Below are 26,709 nucleotides of genomic sequence, written 5' to 3'. Positions count from 1 at the left end.
TTGTTTTGTAATTACTCCTCCATGAGTATGGCTCCCCCAGTAGACAATGAACTTGAAGAGAAGGAGACAAGTATATAAGTCATCTTTGCTTCCCCAGTGCCTGACACGTCCTAAATCTTCCATGAATATTTGAACATGCAAGTGAACGAATGTGGCTCTCAGGAACAAAGTGGTCACTTCTTCTGGTCAAACAATAGTGTCCACCACTAATGGAAGTATTCACCTAAAAAAAAGTAGAAGAGAGAGGAGCCCTGGGAGAAGCAGCCTGCAAGGCAATCAGGAGTCATAGCCAAACACTCCCATTGGATGGAGGGGTGGTGGCCACCACTGTATGCCGGGCCTGCACCAGAGATCTCCCTCATCCTGACCCCTGCCCTGTCCTGCCTTGCCCTGGCTCTGTCCCAGCCTCACTTTCACCTCACCCAGCAAACAGCAAGGTCTCACTGTGGTAGTGATAAGAAAGGCCAAGGGAGGGCAGGAGCATCCGGGGCCTCGGGCTGTCATCTTGGTGAGCTCACTCTCCTCCAGACGGTTACAGAACTGTGCGACAGGGCAAGTCCTGGGAGAGACGAGGACGCTAGCCATAAGGGAGAACATTCTGACGTGCGCTCTTCCCACTGAATATGACTACATGCTAGCTGCCTCCTCTGACAGAACTGACTGCAATGTGACCTCTGTCTATGCTGATTTGGAAGGCACTAGCAGCCTGGCGCCTCCAGCTCTCTGACTTAAGTGTTCTCCATGAATCTTAGATAAGTCCTCTGCTACCTTTTTCCATTTTTGGTGTCTAAGATGGAGTGTTGTTTTGGCTCTGGCTGAGGGCCTTTTTCCTGAGCTCTGCTGCAAATGGTTCCTCAGATCCTAAGGGCATATCTACTTAAAACTCCTCTTTTCTATCACTGCCTCTTGTGAAAGGAGTTGGGAGGAGGGGAATAACTCCGTGAAGGAATGGAAGGATGACTAGACCTGTTTTGTCACATGTCACTTGTCTCTAGAACTATCTGCATGTGGCCCTAGGACTTCGTTTTTTAATCAACATAAATTTGGTCTCTAACATCTTCCTGTAATATTTTCCCCACGTATGGCAGTAGTTGTCACAAACTGGAACCCATGAGAGCCATACAAATCTATATGGCCTGCTTTTACCTTTAGCCAGGTGGCGGATATTACCCTGTACTTCCCATGGCTGCTGTCGGTCCAGCATCTCCCAGGACTACTGCCGGCCTCTGTCTTTTGTTGAGATGAGGGGAGGATAAGGGACATACCTTTAAAAAGTGTTTCCAGTATAAGGAGGCTCTCTGGAATCAGCTGAAAGATTGGTTTCATCTAAGAATCTCCCCTTTCTGCTATAACTCCTGGGGCCGCAGGCTCCCCCTGGGCAGAGTTAGAGGTACTTCCCACGTCCTCATCCCCCTGTCCATGGTTCCCAAATCACTAACCATCAGGCCCATTCTTCCTTTGGCCTGGACGAGAGCTGGATGATGGGGGCCATCTCTCCACCTTCCCTTCTTCACTTCACTGGATCCTGATATTATGCCTGAACCACCTCCACTACCAGGTCTTACACCCCTCTGGTCACATGTAAAAAAATGCATGAAAGATTGGAGGGTCTGATCCAGCACATAGTCTACAGAGAGGATGGAACCCAGCAAGCAGGCCCTTAAGCGTAAGGCAACACCTGCTACCATGAACAAGTTTCATTCCCACCTGATAATTACAGCTGTGAAGGGTACCAACCCCTTTTTATTCTTTCAGACCTCTCTAGATACGCTCAACAAAGCCATTGCTGGATTGGTGGTGATGTCTGAAGAAATGGAAAAAGTGTATAACAGTTTCCTCAACAACCAGGTTCCCTCTCTGTGGTCCAACACAGCCTACCCATCCCTGAAGCCACTAGGATCGTGGGTCAAAGACCTTATTCTGAGGACTGCATTTGTGGATGTAAGAAAATTCACTTCTTTGGGGTCTGATGAATTTAATGACACGGTTGGCCCTAAAGTTTTTAGGAAGCCCTCGCTAACCGAAATATTGACAATTACCGAGGGATCATCTGAACCCGAAGAAACAGAAACTTCCAGAATAGCATCAGTTTGAAAGTCTTATGCAGATTATAGTATAGTTTGCCCTAGGCCCTTATCCCCACAGTCCATTTTAATTCCAGGCCATCCTTGGAGTTTCAGATCTAGTTCATGAGACCTCACCATGAGGTACAGAACCAATCTGACATGGGTCCAAACGGTCAGGTGTGACCTTGCTGTCCTCTCCCACTTCTAGAACTTCTGTAATAACCAGGTTCTGGGTTTATGGTCAGCCTGGTGGATGAGGAAGGGGGACAGGGCAGGCAGTAAGAATGGGGCTGGTGATAACTCAGGACCGATTTAGATTCTGCCTCCTGGACACCCTCCAAAATACGACTTTGATTTAAAAGACAAATTCTATCTCAGAAAAAAAAAAAAGTACATTATGGTGTAATGTTTCTCCTTCAGCTGTGGCTCAAAAGAGGACAGCCTAAGTCCTTCTGGATCTCCGGTTTCTTCTTTCCTCAAGGATTTCTAACAGGTACCAGTGCTTTCCCTAGAAAAATCCCATAGGAAAGATCATTATGTGTGATGAGTTGTGCCGGGTTTCTAGGAACTTTGAAAATGGCATGGCTGCTGATGGCCTAACCGAGGGGTTACTGATTATAAGGCAGCCCAACAAGGCCCTGCTCTTCCTCGCTCGCTTGGGTGGGGAAAGGATGGCAGAAATAGCAGACGTTCCCCCAGCAACCTAATGCCCACTCGTCTCAGGTTACAAGTGCAAGTGCTGCTGCCCTGTGAATGCACACAGCTACCCCAAGTCCCCACGTAACTCATGCTCAAGGGCACTACCTGCTCTCCACCTTCTCTGGCCCCACCTCTGAGCAGCGTCCTTCCCTCTAAAAAATACTCTTACTGTCCCTCCAGTGGACCTCAGGGATTCTGCCCAGGACCCCAGAAGGGACCAAGGTCTCTGGGCTCCTAGATGCTAATGAGCCCAGCCCTTCATCTGTCTCATCCTGAGTTCCTCCTAAACAGCCTATAGACAGCGCATACAAGACAAGCTAAGCAAGAGGCTAAAGTTGGGGAGATTGAGCTCTGAAACTCCCTCACGGGCTTGTCTCTCTCATTGGCAGAGCGGTGCACTTTAGACTTGGCCTCCCCTCTCTTCCCAACCAGGACCAAAATTCGCACATGCTTTGGCTCCACCTCTCCCAACTAATTCAGAGTAAGATGTTAATGGTTGGGTCCTCTGGATGGAGAGGAAGCTCTCTAACGCTAGAGCATCCCGGTTGAGGCTCATGGGGGCCGTGTTTGGGCAATAGTAACCCAGGTTTCTGGCTTTCATATTTACAGGAACTCTTCAAAATCATGCTCGGAAATACAATTTGCCTATAGATGAGCTAAGTTTCAAGTACAACATGATTCCTATCTATCGTGATCAAGCCACAGTTATAGACGCTGCCAAGACAGTGCAGTTTGGACAAGAACTGCCCATGGACATGGAGGTATTGTCCCCCTGGCAGTTGTTACAGCACAGCAGCTTCTGTCCCACTGTCATCCAGTATCTCAGGCAATCTCCCCTGCCCCACCCCCCCCACCCCCCACTTTCCATTTGCAGGAGTGGGAGAGGGCAGAGTGGGACTCACAACCCCAAGACAAGCTCCCCAATTAGCAGTGACCGGATGGGAACTGCCTAAATTAGTCTGACCTGTAAAAAATATATTTTACAGCAATACTGTAGATACCTACAGTAACTTTCTCATTCGTGCGGAGGCAATATGGCAAGAGGTTAAAAACCAGAGTTTCAGCACTGGGCAGGCCTGAGTAAATTCTGACTTTCTCTCTCCCCAGTTGTGTCTGCAAGAGCAATTACTAACATGTCTGCACCTCAGTGTTCACATCTGCAAAATGGGACTCATGCCACCAACCTCAGAGCTGTAGGGCAGTGTAACTGAAACTTCAGGTGTCATGTGACCAGCACATAGTGAGCCCACAATAAATAATTGTTATCATAAGCTAAACCTATCTGCCTCGTTCACTCAGCTGCCTCCTAGCAGAATTGATATGCTAGCTTCATACATCATATAACTAACTATAACTACATCACATAACCAGTAGGAATGTATCAATACTTAGGAAGCAGTTCAGACTCTTTGCTTACATAGTTTACTCCCTCTAGAGCAGAGGTTCTCAAAGTGTGGTCCGCAGACCAGCAGCATCAGCATCACCTGGGCACTTGTTAAAAATGAACTTATTTACAAAACAGAAATAGACTCACAGATGTAGGAAGCAAACTTATGGTTACCAAAGGGGGAAAGGGGAGGGAGGGAAAAATTAGGAGGTTGGGATTAGCATATACACACTGCTATATATAAAATAGATAACCAACAAGGACCTACTGTATAGTACAGGGAACTATACTAAATATTTTGTAACAACCTATAAGGGAAAAGAATCTGAAAAAGTATATATATATATATATATATATATATATATAGACATATACATATATATGTTAACTGAATCACTGCTGTATACCTGAAACTAACACAACTTTGTAAATCAACTATACTTCAATTTAAAAAAGAAAAAGAAATGTAAATTCCAAGGACCCATTCCAGATTGAATCAGAAACTGGGCTGGGACCCAGAAATCTATATTTTAACAAGTCCTCCAGAGGGTCCTTAGCCCACTTGGGTTTCAGAACCCCTGCTCTAGAATATCTCAACCTCGACTGCAGGTTAGAATCACCTATGGAGCTTTAAAAACATCCTGATGCTCAGTCCACACCCAATTACGTCAAAATCACCCCAATTATATCAGTCATCATTATATTTTAAAGCTCCCCTGGATATTCCAGTATACAGCTGGGGTGAGAGCCACCACTGCTAATCTGAGCTGCCCACTTTCAACGTGCTGAGATATTGATGGGGCAGGGAAACCTCTGCTTCAAAGCACCTGTCCACCCCAGTGGGCCTTATTAATGTAATTTTCTATGTATGCTGTGAAATCAAAGATCTGCTCCAGATTGCCTTTGCCAAGAATGTGTTCACTAGCCGGTCAGTGTAGATGGGGTAAGTGGCTTTTACTAAACCTTCTTTAAAGTGTCATGGTATTAGTAGGAATTGCTCCTGGGTAACTTAATCAGTATCCATTCCACTCAGATCTGCTTGATCTAGTCTTTGCTCTGATTAGCAAAAACACACAAAGACGAGATTGATCCCATATTCATGGATTACTCTATGAAATACTGTAATACCCCATGCCTCTTAATTGCCTGTATCTTAAAATGACAATGAAAGAGCTTACGTCTTTAAGGGAATTTGTTTCAGCATCAAAATTTTTTTGATGCTAAAGTATTTGCATGCAAAAGTAGGGGGAAGTCAATTGAAAGATGCACTCCTTGTTATTTTGAGACCCTTCTTAGCCAGGAGAGCATCGCAGGCCCAGGTCAGGACTCATTGAGGCTGCAGGAGGGCAGGACAACACCCACATAAAAGCCCTCGTCCAGTCCGTCCTGGATGCTGGCCCTGCTCTGTGCCTGGCACACTCCATCTGCCACATAGACTGACTCTGACGGACAGATGTTTACAGTGACCGCCGGGGCCTCTGTCCCTCCAGCCTGCCCCAGTCTACACACATCTCCACGTGGGTCATGTGCAGTGAACCACGATGATGCCTGGGAGTTCCTGCCTTCTGTGAAGACTGCAAACTGTATAGTCAGCCCATCTCCTTGTCCTCCCAGCAAACGTCTGCAAGACACAGAGAGAGACTGTTGGACGACCTGAGTTCTGTTACAAACAGCAGGGCCACCGTCAGCCCATTGCCACCTTTGTGCCATTTAGGAAAAGGCACTCGTTCTGTGTGTGTGCAAATGGCTCCTACACACAGCTTGGCAAGTGGATGGCAGGATGGTTTCAGCCTCTACTCAGGCAAACCTGCACAAGCATATAGAGCAGCCCCCAAAACAGGAAGGCCTTGCTCTACCTCGCTGCACGCGAGGGACAAACTACAGGACACTAGGTAGTAAAGTCCAACCAAAAAGCGCTTACCATCCTTTTGTTCACTATAAAACACATCATTTATGACCACACAGCTTGGTCCTCTGCCTGCAGGTGTGAAGCTCCAGTTATCCAAAGGTCTAGGGCCCCAGAACTGGCCAAATTCACTCAATGTTTGAGGAAGGATACACAGAAGCCCACAACTGGAAGAAATTGTATACCAGTGGTGACATCTAACCACAGGACATTGAGGGACAGGGTCTCTGTCTCTGTCTCTCTTTCTCCTGCAAAATTTCCTTTTTTTTTTTCAATTTATTTATTTTTGGCTGCATTGGGTCTAAGTTGCTGCATGCGGGCTTTCTCTAGTTGTGGCGAGCAGGGGCTACTCTTCATTGCAGTGCGTGTGCTTCTCATTGTGGTGGCTTCTCTTGTTGCGGAGCATGGGCTCTAGGCACGCGGGCTTCAGTACTTGTGGCACACGGGCTCAGTAATTGTGGCCCGCGGGCTTAGTTGCTCCAAGGCATGTGGGATCTTCCCAGACCAGGGATCAAGCCCATGTCCCCTGCATTGGCAGGCAGATTCTTAACCACTGCCCCACCAGGGAAGTCCCGCCTCCTGCAAAATTTCTCTAAAAAAACTTTCCATAGGCACTCTGCAAATATCATTGCCAATATATAACCTATCTTCTGGAACGGCACCCAGATCTTTGAAAGGCCTTGCTAAAAATAACAGATGATAATCACAGCCCTCTTGTCCATCCACTTCCCATGAGAAGGGGAAAATCCTAACGTCATGATATCAGAGTCTGAAGCCCATCAGTGGGTTTCCCAGGGGTACCCCCTACCGGACAGCCTGTGGGAGTGTGAAAAGTATGAGATTTGGTGACAAACTGAAAAGCAAATTATTTCACCTTTTGGAGCCTTGGCATTCTCCTCTCTAAAATGTGAATGATAAGAGAATCTCTGGATTGGTTCTTAGAATTGAGTGAGAATGTAGGACTAGGAGGTGGCCCACAAAACTGACCCCTCCTCCTCTTCTCACCTATGAACTTCTGCGTGTCTTTCAGTTGCCCTCTCCTGAGGATGGTGTTCTTGTCCATGGGATATTCATGGATGCTTCTCGATGGGACAATAAGGAGATGGTGATAGAAGACGCACTGCCCGGACAGATGAATCCAATGCTGCCTGTGGTGCATTTTGAGCCTCAACAAAATTATGAGCCAAGCCCAACACTCTACCACTCCCCACTTTATAAGACAGGGGCCCGGGCAGGTACACTCTCAACCACAGGTGAGGATGATCTAAGATCAGTATCATGACTGAATGCAAACTACAAAGTCCAAATGTTAAACTGTAATGTACAAAGGGTGATCTTGGGGCAATTAGCCAGGCTTAAAATAAGACCACTTATAACACACAAATTTATAAATGCTGTAAATTCTATTTGTTTTAATGCTGAGTGTAGATTAATGTTATAAAGCCAATGCTTGCTTCTATTAGTCTAATGAGTAGAAAATAGTTTATTCTGTGTGTGTATTTTCAATTTATTTATTTATTTTGGTTGTGCCGGGTCTTAGTTGAGGCCAGTGGGCTCCTATGTGCGGCATGCATGTGGGATCTAGTTCCCCAACCAGGGATCGAAACCGCATCCCCTTCATTGGAAGGTGAATTCTAAACCACTGCGCCACCAGGGAAGTCCCAGAAAGTAGTTTATTGATCAGTGCCTTCTAATTGAAAACTGATGGACTGAGTAGACACATCTATCTCTGACCAAATCCATTGAGACTCAGCGTAGAAAAGAGATGTTAAAATAAATAAGTGGAATGCCATGCTACAAAAAGAGAACTCTTAGTAGACCTGAAACTGAGATACAGCCCTGATAAAAAGGAACCAGATAAAAAGAAAGCCATATCAACAGATAAGCTGAAGAATTGAATGCAGACAGCTAGAGAGTGAGCCAACAGAATGCGCTGAGGAAATCCCTCAAAAGACAGCACAATGCAATTTTTTTAAGTGACACTGTGGAAGGAGTCAAAATCACCAACATTTATCTAGTAGGCAATCTGGAAGGAGAAAGGAGAGAAAATGGAAGGGCAATAATATTTGAAAAACTGGCTGATAATTTCCCAGAACTGAAGAAACAGTTGAGTCCTCAGATGATTGAGAGATCTCACAAAGTGGTAGGGGTAATTTTTTTAAATATACAATGAACAAATAAACAAATTTTAAAAGAAACCTAGATATATCAGAGTGATATCTAAGATCATCAGAAATAAAGAAAATTCTCAAAGAGATAAAATGCATTAATATGCTGGAACTAAAATTCCAGAAAATGAGAATCAGATTGACTTCAGACATGTCTCATTATCCACGGTGCATATAAAAATAGAGAAACTTCTTCAAAGGGCTGAGGAAAAACAACTTTGAACCAGAATTGCAAGTGCAACCAAATTATCATCTGAAAGAAAAGTTGTAATAAAGATCGTCTTGGACAAAGGCTCTAAATTAATCACCACTGATCCTCTATTTAAAACACACACACACACAGTTAAATCTTTAATAGTTTGACCATAAAAATGAATTTATAATAACTTGGAACTAAATTTCCAGATGACAGAAATATGGGAGGGAAGGCAGGAAGAAAGAACTAAAAAATCTTTCTCATTTGAATGGAGAAATAGATACTGATGATATTTATTTGTCTAAAAAATATTCAGTTAAAGGGTGCTCTCTAAGGGTAACGTACAGGATAGAACTAAAATAGACATTCGTGTCACATGATCTCCCAGTCCTATCACAAATCTAAAAAAGTGTTCAAAGGTATTTTTTAAATTAATAATGGTATTTACAAGTTTTTGTAGGGAGATGTAATTTTATTTGTCTTGGATAAGTTATCTAGGAATGGAATGACTGAATCATGCAGTAGGTATATGTTTAACTTCTTAAGAAACTGCCAAAATGTTTTCCAAAGTGGCCATAGCACTTAACATCCCCACCAGCAGTGTATGAGAGTTCCAGATCCTCCACATCCTCACCACCACTTAGTACAATCAGTCCTTTTCATTTTAGATGATAGATGACAGATAGATAGGTAGATGATGATGATAGATAGATATAGATAAATGATAGATAGATGATAGATGATAGATAGATAGATGATAAATAGATGATAGATAGATGATAGATAGATAGATAGATAGATAGATAGATAGATAGATAGATAGATAGATAATAGAATATAGTGGCATCTCTTTGTGGTTTTAATTTGCATTTCCCTAATGACTAATGACAGTAGCCATCTTTTCTGGTGCTTATTTATATCTTCTCAGATGAAGTGTCTGTTCCAATCTTTTGCCCATTTTTTAATAGAGTCATTTGTCTTCTTATTATTGGCTAAAATTCCAACAGGAACTCTGTGGTTTGCAGGAAAAGGAACAAAGAAAAGGTAGTAATTAAAATGACGTTGCACTGGCACAAGATTCTATAAATAGATCCAATGTACTGGAGAGAGAGCCCAGAAATGCACTGTTCATATGTGGGAACTTGACATATAATACCAGCATCATTTAAAATTGATCAGGAAGAGGGAAATTATTCCACAAATGATCCTGGGACAATTGGTTATACCAAACTTAGATCCTTATCTCCTATCACATACAAAAATTAAACCACAGATGGACTCTATAGACTTAATCATCACTAAAATTTAAAATTATTAACCTTAATGAAATAATGGCTCTAAGTAATAATTATCAGCTGCTGCTGACATTCCAACAAAGAAAGACAACCAGACACAAGGCGCTTCCTGATGGAAGTGCACACCACCTAGGACGTATTCTTGCCAAAAAAACTCAACCCTGAATGTGATCACACCTCTAGATCTAACCGCCCTTGCAGGGATAGGGGAACATGTGTAAAGTCACCACAGGGATGTTGTCAACAAGAGCCAGACTCTGGGGAACCTCACAGGAGAAATAGCCTGGTTGTTTCAACAAATATATTACAAGGGGGCGGCAAAAGGAACAGAGGGGAACCTACCAATTGAAAGAGATTTAAACAACATATCACTGTTGCAAGGTATGGACCTTATTTGAATATCAATTCAAACTAATGGTTACTATACATATACATTCTGCATATGTACTATAAAATGTCATTCGAGCACCTGCCAAGGCACCATGCAGGGAATGACATACAAAGACAAGGAAAGGGGAGATGTAGGCATTCTCTGCTGGGGACACCACCACCTTCCCCGACTTCCACACAGATGGGGTTTGCTGTGAAGGCCAGAAACAGCAACTCCCATCCTGAGGGCAGGGTCCTCTTCTTCTCAACCTGGCCCCGGCCCCCCTCACCCAGGCACACAGTGAAGAAAGGGTAAAAGTGCCCTCTTACTTCTGATGTCCCAGAGCTGAGGGACATACCTGTGACTGCACTTAGTCATCTCAGGACCCCAGTGCCTACCTACTGGGTGGAACAAAGGATGGATGGATGGATGGATGGATGGATGGATGGATGGATGGATGGACAAGCAGATGGACAAATGGATGGATGCCCAACCTACCAACTGTATCCCCTGAATCCCATTAAAACTCAGGCCTCAATCCTAGCCCAATGCTCCCTGAAACAAATTGCAGAGAACTTGAAACATAGTTTATAAGGTTATACAAGGTCTAAGCTGGACAGGTTCTAAAGGATCGTTTGTTCAACATCTTCATTTTACAAAGCATAAAACTGAAATCTGTAGAGGATTATTTGCCCTTCTTCTTTAGAGGCAAAGTCAGGTCTGGAGTCCAGGTGTCTAAACTCCCAGTACAGTGATTTTTGTATTAAGGGGTTATTCTTTAAAGTAACAACCCTTTTTTCCCTGTATTCTTAACTAGGTCATTCAACCAACTTTGTGGTGACCGTCCTCTTACCCTCCAAGCAGTCCAAAGATTACTGGATTGCCAAGGGATCGGCTTTGCTCTGCCAACTAAATGAGTGAAAAGGTGCCACCTCTGTGCTTAAAAAGAACCAGGCCAGAGATCTTTCCTGATGGGGGAGAAAAGTCTACATAATTTATATGCGAGCAAAACAGGTTTACTTCTGATCTGGCTTAAAGGTAGCAAGTGTGGCTTTCATTTCTTTTATAACCTAAAATAAAGTGCTTTGAGTTTCTCTTTCTGGTGGTAATTCAAGCTCTGATGTGAAAGCAGTGGGTTCAGCGCTCACCTCTTAAGCCTGCTCCCCTCCCCCATGCAAGAGGCAGCTTCCCATCAGTAAGGGGGGGGTGCGGGGACGGTGGGGGGGGCCGAGTCAGACCTCAGCACTTCCTCATCCACATGGGCTTCCTTCCTCTTCACGCTAATGTGAAAGGCCCACTGTACACGTCAGTCTCATGGCCCTAGGTTCTTCCATTTCTAGACCAGATTAAGGCTCAGGGCCCAACACATGAGATCTGGGCCCGTGGTGCCATTCCGCCATGCTGTGGGGCTGGATTACAATCCTTAGAAGAGCCTGCGGTCTTTCACGATAGTGCAGGTCGCTCCCGCTCAAGTGCAGAGGAATTTTCCGCTTTGGGGTAAAACTGTGTGAAAACTGGCCAAGCCGCCCTCCAGGTGCATTGGCACCCCTGCCACCTCAAAAGCAGTGCTGAGATGGAGCAGCCACTGTGGTCTGCAAACCATTTTGCGTCAGCCCTGCCAACCAGGTCTGTTGCTTCCTGGGCCCGGATATGAGCCAAGAAATTGGGTACCACCCAGCTAGGATGTGGGCCTCTGGAGAAAGCCACGCCCCCTGCTTACAGGAAGAACAGGGTCAGTCGCAGCAATCCTTCCCTCCCATTTTACCTTCCCGCCCCCCACCTTCACCCCCATACCTACCAAAACTAAGAATAGACTCAAGTCACTGAGAAGCAGGGAGCATCACTTCTATTAGGAATCAGAGGGAAGAGGTGCCTCCTAAGTCATGGGAGTGGCTGCAGCAGCAGAAGTCAGAGGGTTGACATTAGGCACCGCAGCAGCTGTAATCCAAGGTCAGAAAGCTGCAGGAAACTGTGCCAACCTCATGAGGAGCCCGGCCACTGCACAAACTTGTGTCTGCTGGAGCCTGCACACAACTGCCACTACTACCAAAGAAACAGGTCTTCTGCCCCTTTCACCTTCCAAATCTCACTAAGTGTATCTCATTAGAAGACTCTCGATCAGAGCAGCAAGGGAATCTCGGAAAGTTTAGCCCTCCTGCCCCTGCAATACAGGGGGCACAGAATGGAGCAAAGGTGGTGAATATGGCTCCTGAGTGCCATCACATCACTCAGTGGGACCCAAAGATCTTCTTGGCCCTGGAAATGACCAAGAATGAACCCACAAGAAAGTCTCTGGAAAAAGGAAGGGAAGGCCACAGAGCTGCAAGCCCAGGCAATCAAGGTACCTGAAACCAGATACTTCTTATTGGTCCCATCCAAGTCCTGGGCAGACCCTCTGGGTTTTTGTGAGCTGCTCAGAGGCCCAGGAGAACCAAAAGGAAACTCTGCCACAGGCGGGAGACCCTGGTCTGTAACCATGGTGGGAGCAGGGGGAGGGGGAGAGGGGCGGGTATCAGCTGGGCAGGGCTGAAAGTTCCCATTTCAGACTCAACTAGGGAAATTCTATTTTTAATCATTTTATATACAGATTCTTCATAAGACTTTATTTGGAAAACACAAAGACATATAAATAGTAAGTAACACACAGGACAGGGACGGGGGGAGAGGTTGAAAACCACTTTCTTGCACAACACCTCTGACAAAGCCTACCTATCCACCAGTCTTCAGCATGTGGATGAGACACCCTCACACGCTGTACATAGTGAAAGCACTTGTCAGAGTGCAGGACCCACACTAGTCACCAGACCTGGAATAGAGAGGAGCAGAACAGAAGTTCCACAGCCTACTGACTGTTGCATCCAGAACCAGGAGAGGACGGGGAGAAGAGCAGCAGGAAGGAGGAAAGGGGCAGGGTCCACAGTTGCAGGCAGGCCCAGGAGCGGGGCCAGGAGTGCAGCAGGGACAGTATTCAGAGCATGTGAGCAAAAAGAGCTGTTTGCTTGGTATACACATTGTGGCAAAAAATCTACACAAAAGAAGTATTTAACAATTTTCTTACAATTAATTATTTTCATACAGCTCATTATGTTACAAAACTATACACCTCCCCCAAGCATTGCTGGATAACCCAAAGTCATTCCTTGGAAAAAGAAGAATCAACGCTGGCTTTTTTATTTTGAGTCTCTTCTCCTGGGTTGGGCCTATCAGGGCCAGAGCAGAGTGTGGAGTACAAAATGGCTGTCCTTCAAGTCCGAGGCGTCAGGTCTTGGCTTGGCTCCTCTGGTCATTACAGGAGGGTTGTCTCTGTTTGGAAAGCCAGCACCAGCACCCATAACATAGGTGTCCAGACAAACAGGCAGGCACTGCTGACCACCATCTGGCTGTGGGGAGACTGCCCAGGGCGAGGGAGGCGCAGCTCGGCGGAAATGCGCCTGGCCAGAACGGGGACCTGGAGCTGTGGGATCCCAGCACTTGGAGGCAAAGAGAAAGACACAGTCTCAGGGCACAGCAAGAGCCACTGGATACTCCGAGGCCCCCAAAGGTCTGCACAGCTTCTTTTCACCTCTCTCTTCCAAAGACAGGAATGGATCTTAGTATGTTAATAGATTTCCTATGTCTTGGCCCTCGTTACTACTGCTACAACAAAACCAAATGATACAGGCACTAAGACTAGCACACTGAACAACTCTCCCCCAGCTATTTGCTTCTTGGTTCAAGGATTATTAAAACTAGTTTGCTCAGACTTGCTAATTGTCAGCCTCTGGGCAATGTCAAGCAGGGACCCTCCTCCCTGACCACACGGAGAGGCACCGCCAAGCCAGGAGGATTCCTCTCCGGGTCTCTGGCTCTCTCCCATCCCCAGCTTGGGTCTCATGTGAACACCATGCAGCCTTCCCAGGTCAAGACAGAACAATCTCAGGCTCACCTGGTCCTTTCAGCTCAGCTCTGATGTAAAGTGCCCAATCCCTGCATGGCCACCTTGAAAGGAAATGGCCCAGACTGAGAAGGTACTAAACAGGTCAGTGTATTCCTCCATCAATGAAGGATGGTTGAGGAGCCTCCCCGTGTCGGGCACCATGGGGCACATGGACACCAACAGGATCTGTCCCTGCTCTCCAGGTCACATCTGGCTGCCAGCTTCTGTCCATTTAAAAATGCAAACCCCACAGCACAAGGAATGCCTGCCTCAAACCTTTCAGTGGCACCCTACTTCTCTCAGGCATCAGATTCTCACAGTCATTCCATCCAATTTACCTTCTAGACCTACCTCACCCCTCTTCCCACTGATCTCCCAGGCTCCAGCCAGAATTACTTCATCTTGGTTCCTTTAACAGGATCACTCTCTCCACATCAGGCTTTTTCACTGTTCCCCTTGCGGGGAACTCCCTCCCCTCGCTGTTCAGTTGTTTACACATTCAATCAACATTTATTATTAAGCACCTATGCAGGTATCAGATGCCTGAATCTCCTGATCCAGACTCAGAAGCTCTGTTCAGGCTTCTACGCAGCAGCAACCAAAAGGTCGCTTCCTCCAGGAGGCCCTTCCTGACACCCGCCACCCTAAGTTAGGTAGTAATGTCCAACACACAAACACACACACGCACATCCCCGCAGCCCCCTACACTCCCCTTGTGAATAATCAACTCAAAATCCAGCTTCCTCCCCAGACTGTGAGCTCCATGAAGGCAGGGCCAATGTCGGTCTGGTTCACCCCCAAAGCCACAGCACCAACACAACAGCGGGCACATAGGAAGAACTCAAAAAGTTTGGTATAAATTGAACTGTATCCTGGATCCCAGGCCTCTCTGGTGTAGTTCTTCCAGCAGAAACCAGGCTGGGTCCCCATCTTTGGCTCCTCTACCCACCTCTGATCCACCCACTGGGCATCTCTGCGAGTGCACATTCTGTGGTCGCCATGCTCCCTGCAAAACGTAGGGGCTGAACAAGCCCATTCCTACAGAGGTGCTTCCAGCTCTGGAAAGCTATGAGCTTCTCCCTGATCTGCGGTGGAGAAAGGGCTGGAAAATCAAGTTCTTCTCAACCTTTTATTCCAGCCTCATGCTACTTTTAACAGACCCACCCATGCCTCCCGCCCCATCTGTTCTTTAACAAAGATAAATATGGGGTCCTGACCCCGGCCGTGGCTTGAAGCAATTACTTTTAATCTGGATTCACCTCCACCAGAGTGGACAGAAGACCGCTGTCCAGGACATGAGGAACGGGGAAGGCTGCACCGTGATGGTGGGGACACTAACCCCCTACCACAGCCTTGAACTTCCGCCCCTGAAGCAGTGTGACCCGCATTCCTGGGCTGCTGCCCACCCGCACTTCCGGGGTGAGGACTGACCGCTGACCAGGCGATGGGCTCACGGCTGGCCCAGCCCGGCCCAGCCACCTCACCTCTCCTCCAGTCGGACCCACAGGTCGCTGAACTGCCGGAGCCGCTGCCTCCGCTGCGGCCGCCTCTGCTTCTTCTGGAACTTTCGTCGTGCCTCGCCCGGCAGGTCAGCACTTCTGGGCAGAGACACGTGGAGCCGCAACAGTGGGGCCCCGGCAGACCCAGCTTCCGGTACCTGAGCTTCCGGGGCGGGCGCTTCCGGAGCCAAGACGGCAGAGGAGGCGGGCTGTGACAACGGGTTTCCGGTCTCTTCTCTGTAAGCAGGGGAGGAAGGAAGAGGGATGGAAGGAAGGTCCCCCAGCATGATGCCCTCCCCCGCCTTTAAGGCTCAGGACCTCACAAAAGGCAGATAATGTGAAGGTTCAAGCCGGCTGGGGAGGCAGGGGTCTCGAAGCCACCTCGAAAAGTGATCACTTTGACGCCTTTGTTTCTCCCTCACATACCCTCATTGTACTCCCTCCAAATCCCCTAGCCCTGGGGAAGAAATAAAAGATTCTTTCTTAACTGCTTATAATTGCTGCACTTGCCTGACAACGGGTCACCGCTGCCTAGAAAGTCACTGAAGATTACGGCGTTTTAAGAGGAGTGAAAAATGTTTAAATGCTATTTACTTAGAACAGTTGAAGTGGCCCTTAACCCTGTTCCTCCCTCCTGTATCCCTATAAGGGCTCTGCTCAGAAAGAGGCTCTTCAACAGCCACAGCAGCCTGCCCAGATTCAAGTTCCCGATGCTCAGAATCGTCCCTCAAGGACTGTCACATGGCTGCCGAGTAGGGGAAGAAGGAAGGAGGTATCTCCACAGCCACTGCCCTCGTTATGTCCTCACCCACCCCTTCCCTATGGGCATCTCCCTGGCTCTGGGCCCTTAGTCCCTCGCCCCTTCTTCTCCCTGAACAGAAGCTCCATTAGAGACCTCATGCTCCCTCATGACCTCACCCAGGAGCACCGTAGAGCAGCGCACCACTGAAAACTCGTAGACGCTACCGTCACAGAACACAGGATAGCTGCTGCAGTCACACACATCAAACTCCCCAGGATCGTGGGAGAGGGTGAATCCAGGCCTGTGCACTGGATCTCACAGACTCTGATAGAATTAGGGGTAGGGGCACTGAATAGATCCCTGGCAGAGGAAACTACATGAACAAAGAAGAAGGGGCTGGAAAGCTAAAAATGGGAGAAGAAAGGGCAGAAAGAAAAGGGCTGTGCAAGCGAGGAGTCCGAACTGTATCCTGACTCTGACGAGCTGTGTCCCCTTCAGTTTCTTCATCAGTAAAGGAGAAGAAACCCCCCACCCCACAGGCTGGTTTTGAGGGTTAATTGAGAGTCGGTGTGAACCCAGTTACCGCCTGACAATTGATCAATAAACGTTCCTTCCTCCCCAGGGAAGTGTGAGCAGCCCAGTAAATGACAGGACTGGTTCTCAGCCTTCATTGTGTGTCAGAATCTCATGGAGAACCTAGTGGTAAGACAGGAATAAAGACACAGACCTACTAGAGAATGGACTTGAGGATACAGGGAGGGGAAGGGTAAGTTGGGACAAAGTGAGAGAGTGGCATGGACATATATACACTACCAAACGTAAAATAGATAGCTAGTGGGAAGCAGCCGCATAGCACAGGGACATCAGCTCCGTGGTTTGTGACCACCTAGAGGGGTGGGATAGGGAGGGTGGGAGGGAGGGAGACGCAAGAGGGAAGAGATATGGGAACATATGTATATGTATAACTGATTCACTTTGTTATAAAGCAGAAACTAACACACCATTGTAAACCAATTATACTCCAATAAAGATGTTAAAAAAATTTTTTTTAAATAAATAAAAAATCTCCTGGAGAGATGTTTTAAGTATTGACTCCTGACCTCTCTTCCCCCAGGGGCAGGTGTCAGGGTTAGAGGCAGATTTAAGGAGTCTGAGAACAGCCAGCAACACACACACACACACACCCATACACACTCCCAAGCAGGGCCCTCTCTGGCAACCCCAAAGATAGTGTGATTAAACCCCAGCCGTGCCAGTCAGCCTGGGGCCAGGGGCTGAGAAGTGATCAGAGGGCCCAGCCCACCCTGCTTTCCAAGAGCACACAGTCCAGTGGGTGAGGAAAGATCCACAGACCCTCTCCCCCAAACAAACAGAGAATCCCTAAGGGCTGGGCTCTCCCCGCAGAGCTGAAGGAGAACGGGAGGGAGAGATGGATGGAGATCTGCAGCAGGGCTTTGTCAGTCAGGGGAGGAGTGGAGGGAGACTGCAGACAGTGGAAAGGAAGAGCATTAGCAAAGGTGGAGAGGCAGCGGCGAGGACAAAAGGTTTTCCGATATCAGAGGCAGATCCGCGCTGGGAAAAAGTGGGGTCTGGGTGCCGAGGCATCAGCGTGAAGAAACTGGACTTTGGAAGAGAGCAACAAGAAACCCTGAAGGTTTCTGAGTCAGGGACACTTGCAAGATTAGTCCCACAGAAAGGTGGAGAAGGGACCAGAGGGTGATGACCTTAGGAACAAAGGGGGCAAATCTGAGAGAGATTTTAATGGAAGAGGCCAGAAGCCTGGTGAAGGTGGAAAATGAGAAGAAGTCTTAGGTGAGGGCTTTTGTAAACTAGAAAGTACTGTGTGAAGAACTGCTGTTACTGATAAACGGAGTGCAAGATATGGAGAGAGGTGGGGGATGAGATAAGCCCAGGATGTAGTCAAGTTTTCCAGAGAATCATGGCTCATTGGGATGGAAAGCGGGCTCCCAAGGAGGAACCTCTGGAGTGACGGGATAGGGGAGGACCTGGCCTGAGACAACATGAGGTGAATGTGGGTCTTCGGAGGGGAAAGAGGGCACCTGGAGAAGGGAGCCATCGGGCAGGCACCACAGCTGGACCCCCTCTCCATCCCCTCAGCAGAGGGCAGGCATTTTCCTCCTGGAGTCCTCGCACCACAGCTGAGGGCTCTGCCAGGAGGGGGCGCTGGTGACCACGATCTGGAGGGAGTGGGAGAGGAATGGAAGGTGTGCTAAACTGTGTTCCCTCAAAATTCACATGCTGAAGCTCTAACCCCCAGCGCCTCAGAATGTGGCTGTATTTGGAGACAAGACTTTTAAAGAGGTGATTAAGTTAAAATGAGGCCTTTAGGTTGGGCCCTAATCCAGTCTGACTGGTGTCCTTAGAAGAGGAAGTGTGGACACACAGAGACACCAGAGTTGTGCGCACATCACGGAGAGGCCACGTGGGGACAGTGAAAAGGCGGCCACCTGCAAGCCAAAGAGAGAGGCCTCAGGAGCAACCAAACCTGCCGACACCTTGATCTTGGCGTCTAGCCTCCAGAACCATGAGAAAATAAATTTCTATTGTTGAAGCCACCCAGTCTGCGGTATTTTGTTAGGGCAGCCCAAGCAGACTGGTACAGAGTGGGTAGGAAGGGCCACCTTGTGCCCACTAGGACTGGACATGGGGCAGAGACTAGCAGGGAGGCCAGCGTGGGGCAGCAGCATTGCTGAGGGTGGGAGATCCTGGCCTCCTCAATTCTTTACGGAAGGGGCCACAGGGCAGGAGGGTGACTGCATAAAAATGAGAAGTAAACAGACCTGGGGGTAGGAAACAGCTCAGAGAAAGAGAAGGGGCTTTGCTTCTGCCCCGGAGATGGGTCTGACAGGCACTCCCAGCATCTCCAGCCCCCCTGACCTTACATTATGACTGATTCCACCACCTGCCTCCCTAAAACTTCCCAAGGGCCCAGGTCAAAGGCACTGAGCGTCAAGCCAAATCACCCCTCCTGGGCCCCAGGACCAAGGAGCACCCTCCCCTTACCTTCCTTTCTGCCCCAAGCACTGCTGAGGAAAGGCCAGTGTGGCCTCTACTGCCCAAAGTGCCCGGCCGGCCAACCCAAGTCTGACACAGTCCCAGCCACGAGGGGCCGCCAGCTGAGCTGGGCACCGAGTGGCCGCTTGGTGTCCATGCTGGGGCCCCTGGAGCCGCTCAGGACACAGCCCACCCTGGCGCCCAAGCAGCCCTGTGCGGCTCTCGGCTCCCCTAACTGCTCCCCGACCGGGATAGAAGCACAGGAAGGTTACTCGTTGATGGGTCGTCCAGCGGGGGCGTGTTCTACCTCATAGCCTTCGCGCCGCAGAACATCAAGAACTGTGTTGTTGCCCATGAAATGCCCTGCAGTAAGAAAAATGATCAGAAATGTGGCAGCTCTCGTGACCCCCAGACACACACCCCGGAACCAAGAAATAACCCTGCCAACCCCCTCCCTTCTGACCAGCCCAGTACAGTTCAGAAAGCTTTTCTGCAAGGGGGCCTCTCAACAGCTCTGCCAGGCAGGTAGGGCAGGATAAGCAGCGTTTCAGAGATCAGGGCTCGGGATCAGAACCACGCGGTGAGCTGCCCCGAGGCACACAGCTAAGAGGACACCAAGTCCCAACCTTCCACCTCTGGAGCCAGGATTCTCGTTTATGTAAACCAAGCACCTCTGAGACCCCAGGCCCCTTCTGTCCTATGTTTACTTAAAAATGCACAATAAAACCCTCCTTTTAGCAGAAGCCACCATAGCTGGAAACCTCAACCTGAATTTTATTTCACTTTTTTCTTTTTCAATAAAAAGCAACAAAGATCAACCAGATAAGCTTACAGTGGCTTCGTCAAATAAGTATTTTAAAAGGGTAGATCCTGGGATTCATCTTCTCTCGTTTCAGGTTTTGATGCTCAGAATTGACATGATCCTCTAGGGTCGCAATGCCCCTCTCTGTGACAGTTGGCACGTTAATGTCCTAAATGGCTAATTAAATTGCAGCGCTCCATTCTCTGATCCAGCAGAACCTTAGATGTATCGTTATTATCTCCACTTGAAAATGGAAAACAGGTAAAGTAGGCTCAGGACTTCACACACAGAAGAAACAGCAGAGCAGAATCTAAACCCAGGCAGCTTGGCCCCAGGGTCTATGCAATTTTGACAACCGAATACTCAAGACGCAGAGACCAGGAAAGCAAATTAAGGTCCATCCAAACTCTCCCTGCGAAGAAGCAGAGGGAACTTAGAGCAGCCTCTGGGAGCCTGGGGAGCCCAAGGGTGGTGTTTGGGGCAGAAGGTACTGGGCTCTACTGCATTCTTGGGTCCCACCATAGAGTTTAGGACCCCAAGACTTATGAAGGGCAACTGACTCAGATGAAAAGGATGTTGGCAAGGCCCAGATTAGCCCCGGTGCAGAAGTGCAGCAAACTCATGTATAGAGTATGCCTGGACTCGGGGCGGGGGGAAGGAGACGGAGCTTGCAGAGTGCTGCTGCGAGGGCTTCCATTCTCCCAGCCATTACCAAGTCCATGTGACAGGGAGTAATCACAATAATAAAGATAGTGAACATTTCCTGAGCATTACGAGGTGCAGGGCACTGTTCTCAGTGCCTTACACATCATTCAGCCTCCCCCCAACAACAACCCGATAAGGTAGGTGTGTTATTACCCCCATTTTACAGATGAGGAAGAGGCACAGGTGGTGCCCAGGTGGTCTGGCTCCAGCGTCCATGCTCTCAACCAATTAGGAATGAAAACAATATTTGTGGAGCGAATGAACAGCCCCTATTAGCAATCTTTATCATTAAGGACCAAGCTATTCCGTGTGACTTCAATTTCCTTCTACTCCAAAGGTGAGCTCCATTTCTCATCTTTAAATTTCATCTGCAGATCCCGTCGCTGTTGCAGTTTAAACCTCTGGAGCTTTCAGTCTGGGGTGATCCTCACTTTACAATCAAAAGTGTGCTAACCACACAGCATTTTAAATTTCTCACTGCCAAGGCTAAGAGTTTGGGAGCAATTTCTGAATTTCTGTGGTTCCCTCTGGCCAACTCAGCCTTCAGAAGGCACCAGAAGAAATAGACTCATGAGGTGGAGAAAGCAGCCCCACGAAGACAACTGCACCCTGGTGGCTATCCAGGACACTCCTCATACCCAGAGTGCCCAGGGGCTGTGAGGTCTCTACCCAGAGCTGCAGCCGTATGAAGAACCATGACTGAGAATCAGGCAAGCCCAGGTGTCCCAGTGTCACCTGTGCCATGTGTCCAGCACAGTCCCCGTCTGGAGGGATGGCCCTCCAAACTGCCCAGGTCCAACCCACCTGGCAGGCCGACGTCCTCTCAAAGCCTCTCCTTGCCCCTGCTCCCAGTGCCCCATCATCCCAACAGCGGATGGCAGGGAAGCTCTTAAAACATCAGCTGAGTCCAGCAGGAGTGGCAGGCAGAAGCCCACACTCAGGGGCGGGCAGCCTTGTGTGCCCAGCTCTCGCCTGTTCCATTTCGCAGACCTGCCAGAGCCGCTGGAACAAAGCCACAGGCTCTGAGTCCTAACAGAGGACCGCCATCACCCCACGAGGGGACGAGCCACAGGGGCCTCTGGGGCCTGACCCCTGTCAGGGTGCCTGCAGGGTGAGGGCTGACAGCTGAAAGCCATTCATTGACACAGGCGAGACATGGGCACGGCGCCACACAGCACGGTCCACAATCCAACTACGGAACACGGGACTCAAGGCAGAGGAAACCCACACCCTGACCCACTCAGGGCTACCAAGGCAGACACTGCAATTTGTTTCATGATAGAATTTTTCAACAAACAGGATACAGGAACCTGACCCCTTATTTTTTTCTACAACAGCTTTATTGGAATCTCATTCACATAACATAAAATTCTTTCTTTTCAAGTGTACGATTCAGTGATTTTGGGAACATTCACAAAGTGGTGCAACCCTCTCCATTAATTTTAAAACATTTTCGGGAGCTGAGATTTTGATAGGGCTTGCGCTGAATGTGTAGCTCAATTTGGGGAATATTGTCATCTTAACATTATTTATTATGTCTTCCAATCCACAAACATGAAATGTCTTTCTATTTACTTAGGTCTTCTTTAATTCCTTTCCATGATGTTTTTAGTTTTTATTTTGCATCTTGCTTGTCCCTAAATTGAGTCCTTAGTGTTTTTATGCTGTTGTAAATGGAACTGGTTTCTTTTGTTTTAACTTATTTTTTTTATTGAAGTATAGTTGATTCACAATGTTGTGTTAGTTTCAGGTGTACAGCAAAGTGATTCAGTTTTATATATATATGTATATATAAATGTGTATGTATGTGTAAATATATGTACGTATATATTCTTTTCTGATTCTTTTCTATTATAGGTTATTACAAGACATTGAATATAGTGGAACTGGTTTCTTAGTTGCATTTCTGCATTATTCACTGCTAGGGTATAGAAATACAACTGGTTTTTGTATATTGACCTTGTATCCTGAACTCAGTTATTAGTCCTAATAGGTGTTTCTTGTGGATTACTTAGGATTTTCTATCCACAAGATGATGAAAAAAGATATGGTTTACTTCCTCCTTTCCAATGTGAATGCCTTTTATTTCTTTTCCTTGTCTAATTATCCTGGCTAGAACCTTTAGCACAATGTCAAAGAGAAGTGGTGAGAGCAGACATCCGTGTCTTGTACCTCATCTTAGGAGGAAAGCATTCAGTCTTTCATCATTAAATATGATGTCAACTATGGGTTTTTCATAGCAACTTTTTTAACAGGTTGTTAAAGTCCCCTTCCATTCCTAGTCTGATGAGTGTTTTTATCATGAAAGAGTTCCATTTTGTCAAATGCTTTTCTGCATCCATTGAGATGATCATGTGATTCTTGTCTTTTATTCCATTAATATGGGATATTACATTAGTTGAGTTTCAGATGTTGTGGTAAGCTAAATAACGGTTCCCCAAAATATATCCAGATCCCAATCCTTAAAACCTGTGAATGCTATCGTATATGGCAAAGAAGGGGGGTAGGTGTTTTGCAGATGTAAGTAAGCTAAGGATCGTGAGATCAGGAGATTACACTGGATCACTCACTGCTATTCCGGAAGTGCTTCTCTCCAATCCCCGCATTTTATTGGTAAGAAAAAAAAATTAAGTGGGGTGACTTGTTCAAGTTTATGAAGCTAGTGGAAGAATTGAAAGAAACCTAGACCAGCAAATACACACTTCTGCACACTACCCAGCCTCCAGCATTTCTGTCCTTAATTCTGGAGGCTGCAAAGGTATGTTAAAATCCCTCAAGAAGATAAGAGAATTTATTTCAAAAATCCCACAAAAGGAAATAATTTTCCCAGTGTATTTCCGTGTATACTACTCATCGTTAATAATAGCTGATGTATCAGCCCCCAACCTTATACTTAGGAGGCTCACAGTCAGGTAGGAGAGAGAAAACAGACAAATTTTAAGGGAAGTTAAAAAACAGAAAGGTGCCAGGAAGAAGTTGGGATTAAGTGCTGAGTTCAGAAGAGGGAGAAATGCCTTCCTGCCTGGGGAGTGTATCAGGAGCCCCCCCGTGGAGGGAGAGCTAGTGTCACAGGCACCAGCAAAGTTTCAGCCACGATGGATACTCTGACATCATCAAAAAGTCAAAGACGGTGTCACCCCTCTCACCGCATAGCAGGGCCCACCTCGACACCCCCTCCTCGGGAGAAGCAGTAGAGCCCTGGGTCTAATCAGAGGTAGCCTGCAACTCACTGGCTCCAAAGGCAAAGAAAAAGCCTTTGTCAGGGAACTCCTCCAAAAGGGCCTTCACCCACTTCCCCATTCTCTCGTTCCGCTTGTAGATAAGCTCCCGGCGGAAGTAGCTGTCGATCTCCTGAGCAGTGACGCGCTCCTGAAGTGGTAGCGTGGCATTAATAAAATTGGGAACCTCCGCCAAAATAAAGAGAAAAAAAAATAAGGGCAACAGAGTTATGAACAAAGCTGCTTAATTTGAGCATCAAATCACCCAGCCCAGAGAGTCAAGACACTGTCAAGAAAAAGGTAAAAAGTGACACACCATTCTGGGAGCCTCCTGCCGGCTATTTTTCCAGACAGTAATATCATTCTCTGTAACCCAAGTGAAAAAATATTAAATGAAGTGCCCTGAAAGAACTCTTAGCATATGTCAAACAGTATTTCTGTTCCATTTAAATGATTCTATTTGGGGAATTCCCTGGCGGTCCAGTGGTTAGGACTCCTGGCTTCCACTGCAGGGGGCACAGGTTCGATCCCTGGTTGGGGAACTAAGATCCTGAAAGCCACACGGGCAGCCAAAAAAAAGAAAAAGAAAAAAAAGATTCTGTTTGATGCTACGTGTTTCTATAAGGAAACCATTTCTGTGCATAACACGTCACAGTTGTGTTTTTTTTTTAATTGAAGTATAGTTGATTTACAATATTGTGTTAGTTTCAGGTGTACAGCAAAGTGATTCAGCTATACATACAGTTTTTTCCAATTCTTTTCCAATATAGGTTATTACAAGATCTTGAATACAGTTCCTTGTGCTATACAGTAAATCATTGTTGTTTCTCTAATTATGTTTAGTAGTTTGTATCTGTTAATCCCAAACTCCTAATTTATCCCTCCCTTCCCTCTTTTTTTTTTTTTTAGAAATTCACGTTCTTTTATTTATTTATTTATTTATTTATTTATGACTGTGTTGAGTCTTCGTTTCTGTGCGAGGGCTTTCTCTAGTTGCGGCAAGCGGGGACCACTCTTCATCGCGGTGCGCGGGCCACTCACCATCGCGGCCTCTCTTGTTGCGGAGCACAGGCTCCAGACGCGCAGGGTCAGTAATTGTGGCTCACGGGCCCAGTTGCTCCGTGGCATGTGGGATCTTCCCAGACCAGGGCTCGAACCCGTGTCCCCTGCATCAGCAGGCAGATTCTCAACCACTGTGCCACCAGGGAAGCCCCCTCCCTTCCCTCTTTTCCCTTTGGTAAGCATAAGTTTGTTTTCTATGTCTCTGAGTCTGTTTCTGTTTTGTAAATAAGTTCATTGGTATTATTTTTTTTAGATTTCACATATAAATGATATCATACATTCATCCTTCTCTGTCTGGCTTACTTCACTTAGTATGATAATCTCTAGGTCCAGCCATGTTGCTGCAAATGGCATTATTTCATTCTTTTTTATGGCCAAGTAATATTCCACTGTGTGTGTGTGTATATATATATATATATATATATATATATATATACCACATCTTCTTTATCCATTCATCTGTCAGTGGACACTTGGGATACTTCCACAGCACATCCATAGTTTTAACTTGTTTGATTCACACATGATTTTTTCATAAAAATAATTTTACACAATTACATACTTTAGAATCAACCATTATGATTCAATTACCAAATACATCGAACTTCTATAGACATTCAACTGTTTTATAAATTCCTTATCTTTACATTTTCATTATTTCTCCAATTCCCATTTCTCCCTCTCGCTCTCTCCACTGTTCTTTGCCCTACTGGTGAATATTTCACCTGATTCCAGTGCACATCTTAGCCAGTTTCAGTATTTTGGCTAACAGCAGGGTGCTAATGCACCAAAACTGTGACAATCAGGGGTGGTTTTTGCAACACAGTAGCTGTAGGCGAGGCTGACACGTTGCATTGGTTCTCTCCCCAGTCCCAAACCTCGGCCTCCCCCCACCGCCCCCTCTCCTGCTCCCTGGCATTTAACAAGGTTAACCATTACCCTAGTCAAATACAGAGTAGGATATGTACCCGCCTCCTTCTCCTACTTCCAGTACCCTCCAAAAGACCTTTTGAAAATCTTCACACTCTGTAATGTAGACATCTATTTCCATTTTCTGGATAACCAGCTCTCCTTCTGTTATTTCCTTGAAATGATATTCTTTCATTTTCAAGTCAAGAGCCTTCACCTTCTCCTTTGTCATCTTTTTTTTTGATCATGTCATTTATGTAAGATCCTTCCCTCCGTTTCCCAAAATCTCTTCTCTTCCGCGCACAGCAGTGCCTTTCCACCAGCAGCCTCTCCACGCAGGCAGCCCCAAACGTGCAAGGTGATCTCCCCCTGCCGTCCTGCTCCGCCTTCTAAATGCCAGACATGCCCTACGACCTGCACCACTCGGCCACGCACCTGGCCCTCATCCCACAACGGCAGGCACATTCCCCATACCCCCCACCACCCGCAGGGGCCCCGTGAACAGGACAGGTGTGGAGGAGCCACAGGAGAGGAACGCATAAGACAGCTGTCCCCAAACAGCTCTGTCAGCCGTGCCATCTGCCCATATAACTAACTCCCAAGCACCTCCCAACCCATGTTAACTTTTATCTGCCGCGTCAAATTTTAATTTCCCAACTGACCTTCACCCTTCTCCCCACTTCCCCCACCCAGGGTGTACGTAAGAATGATCACCACCATAAACTCTGCTATGCCGTTTTTAGTGTATTTCTTC

The 26,709-nt window shown here is 47.0% G+C and overlaps 2 protein-coding genes across 32 annotated transcripts in view; one reads left to right on the top strand and one right to left on the bottom strand.

Moving 5' to 3' along the window:
- The window catches only part of DNAH6 (dynein axonemal heavy chain 6), a 299,547-nt gene extending 288,366 nt beyond the window's left edge, over nucleotides 1-11,181 (top strand). Inside the window, exons 73-77 of the mRNA XM_082357203.1 lie at nucleotides 1,756-1,941; nucleotides 2,487-2,559; nucleotides 3,375-3,526; nucleotides 7,089-7,311; nucleotides 10,905-11,181. Of these exons, the coding sequence (XP_082213329.1) occupies nucleotides 1,756-1,941; nucleotides 2,487-2,559; nucleotides 3,375-3,526; nucleotides 7,089-7,311; nucleotides 10,905-11,008 (738 nt within the window). The 3' untranslated portion in view covers nucleotides 11,009-11,181. The remainder of the gene's footprint in view (nucleotides 1-1,755; nucleotides 1,942-2,486; nucleotides 2,560-3,374; nucleotides 3,527-7,088; nucleotides 7,312-10,904) is intronic.
- A 1,460-nt stretch (nucleotides 11,182-12,641) lies between these two features.
- Nucleotides 12,642-26,709, bottom strand: part of TRABD2A (TraB domain containing 2A) — a 63,568-nt gene continuing 49,500 nt past the window's right edge. For 9 of the 31 annotated variants that reach the window (XM_082357228.1, XM_082357232.1, XM_082357208.1 and 6 more), the window contains 4 exons: nucleotides 23,997-24,171; nucleotides 15,435-15,739; nucleotides 14,953-15,088; nucleotides 12,642-13,557 (listed from right to left, as the gene is read on the bottom strand). In XM_082357228.1, the coding sequence (XP_082213354.1) occupies nucleotides 13,346-13,557; nucleotides 14,953-15,088; nucleotides 15,435-15,739; nucleotides 23,997-24,171 (828 nt within the window). In that variant the 3' untranslated portion in view covers nucleotides 12,642-13,345. Of the gene's footprint in view, nucleotides 13,724-14,012; nucleotides 14,228-14,952; nucleotides 15,106-15,434; nucleotides 15,740-19,531; nucleotides 19,623-23,996; nucleotides 24,172-26,709 lie in introns of those variants that run through there. The other 22 variants (XR_014234889.1, XM_082357210.1, XR_014234890.1 and 19 more) reach the window with 22 other exon arrangements.

Source organism: Balaenoptera borealis, assembly GCF_965194805.1.
Source record: "Balaenoptera borealis genome assembly, chromosome: 15".
Taxonomy (NCBI): Eukaryota; Metazoa; Chordata; class Mammalia; order Artiodactyla; family Balaenopteridae; genus Balaenoptera; species Balaenoptera borealis.
The sequence above is the reverse complement of the archived record's forward strand: the minus strand, read 5'-3'. Positions and strand labels throughout refer to the sequence as shown.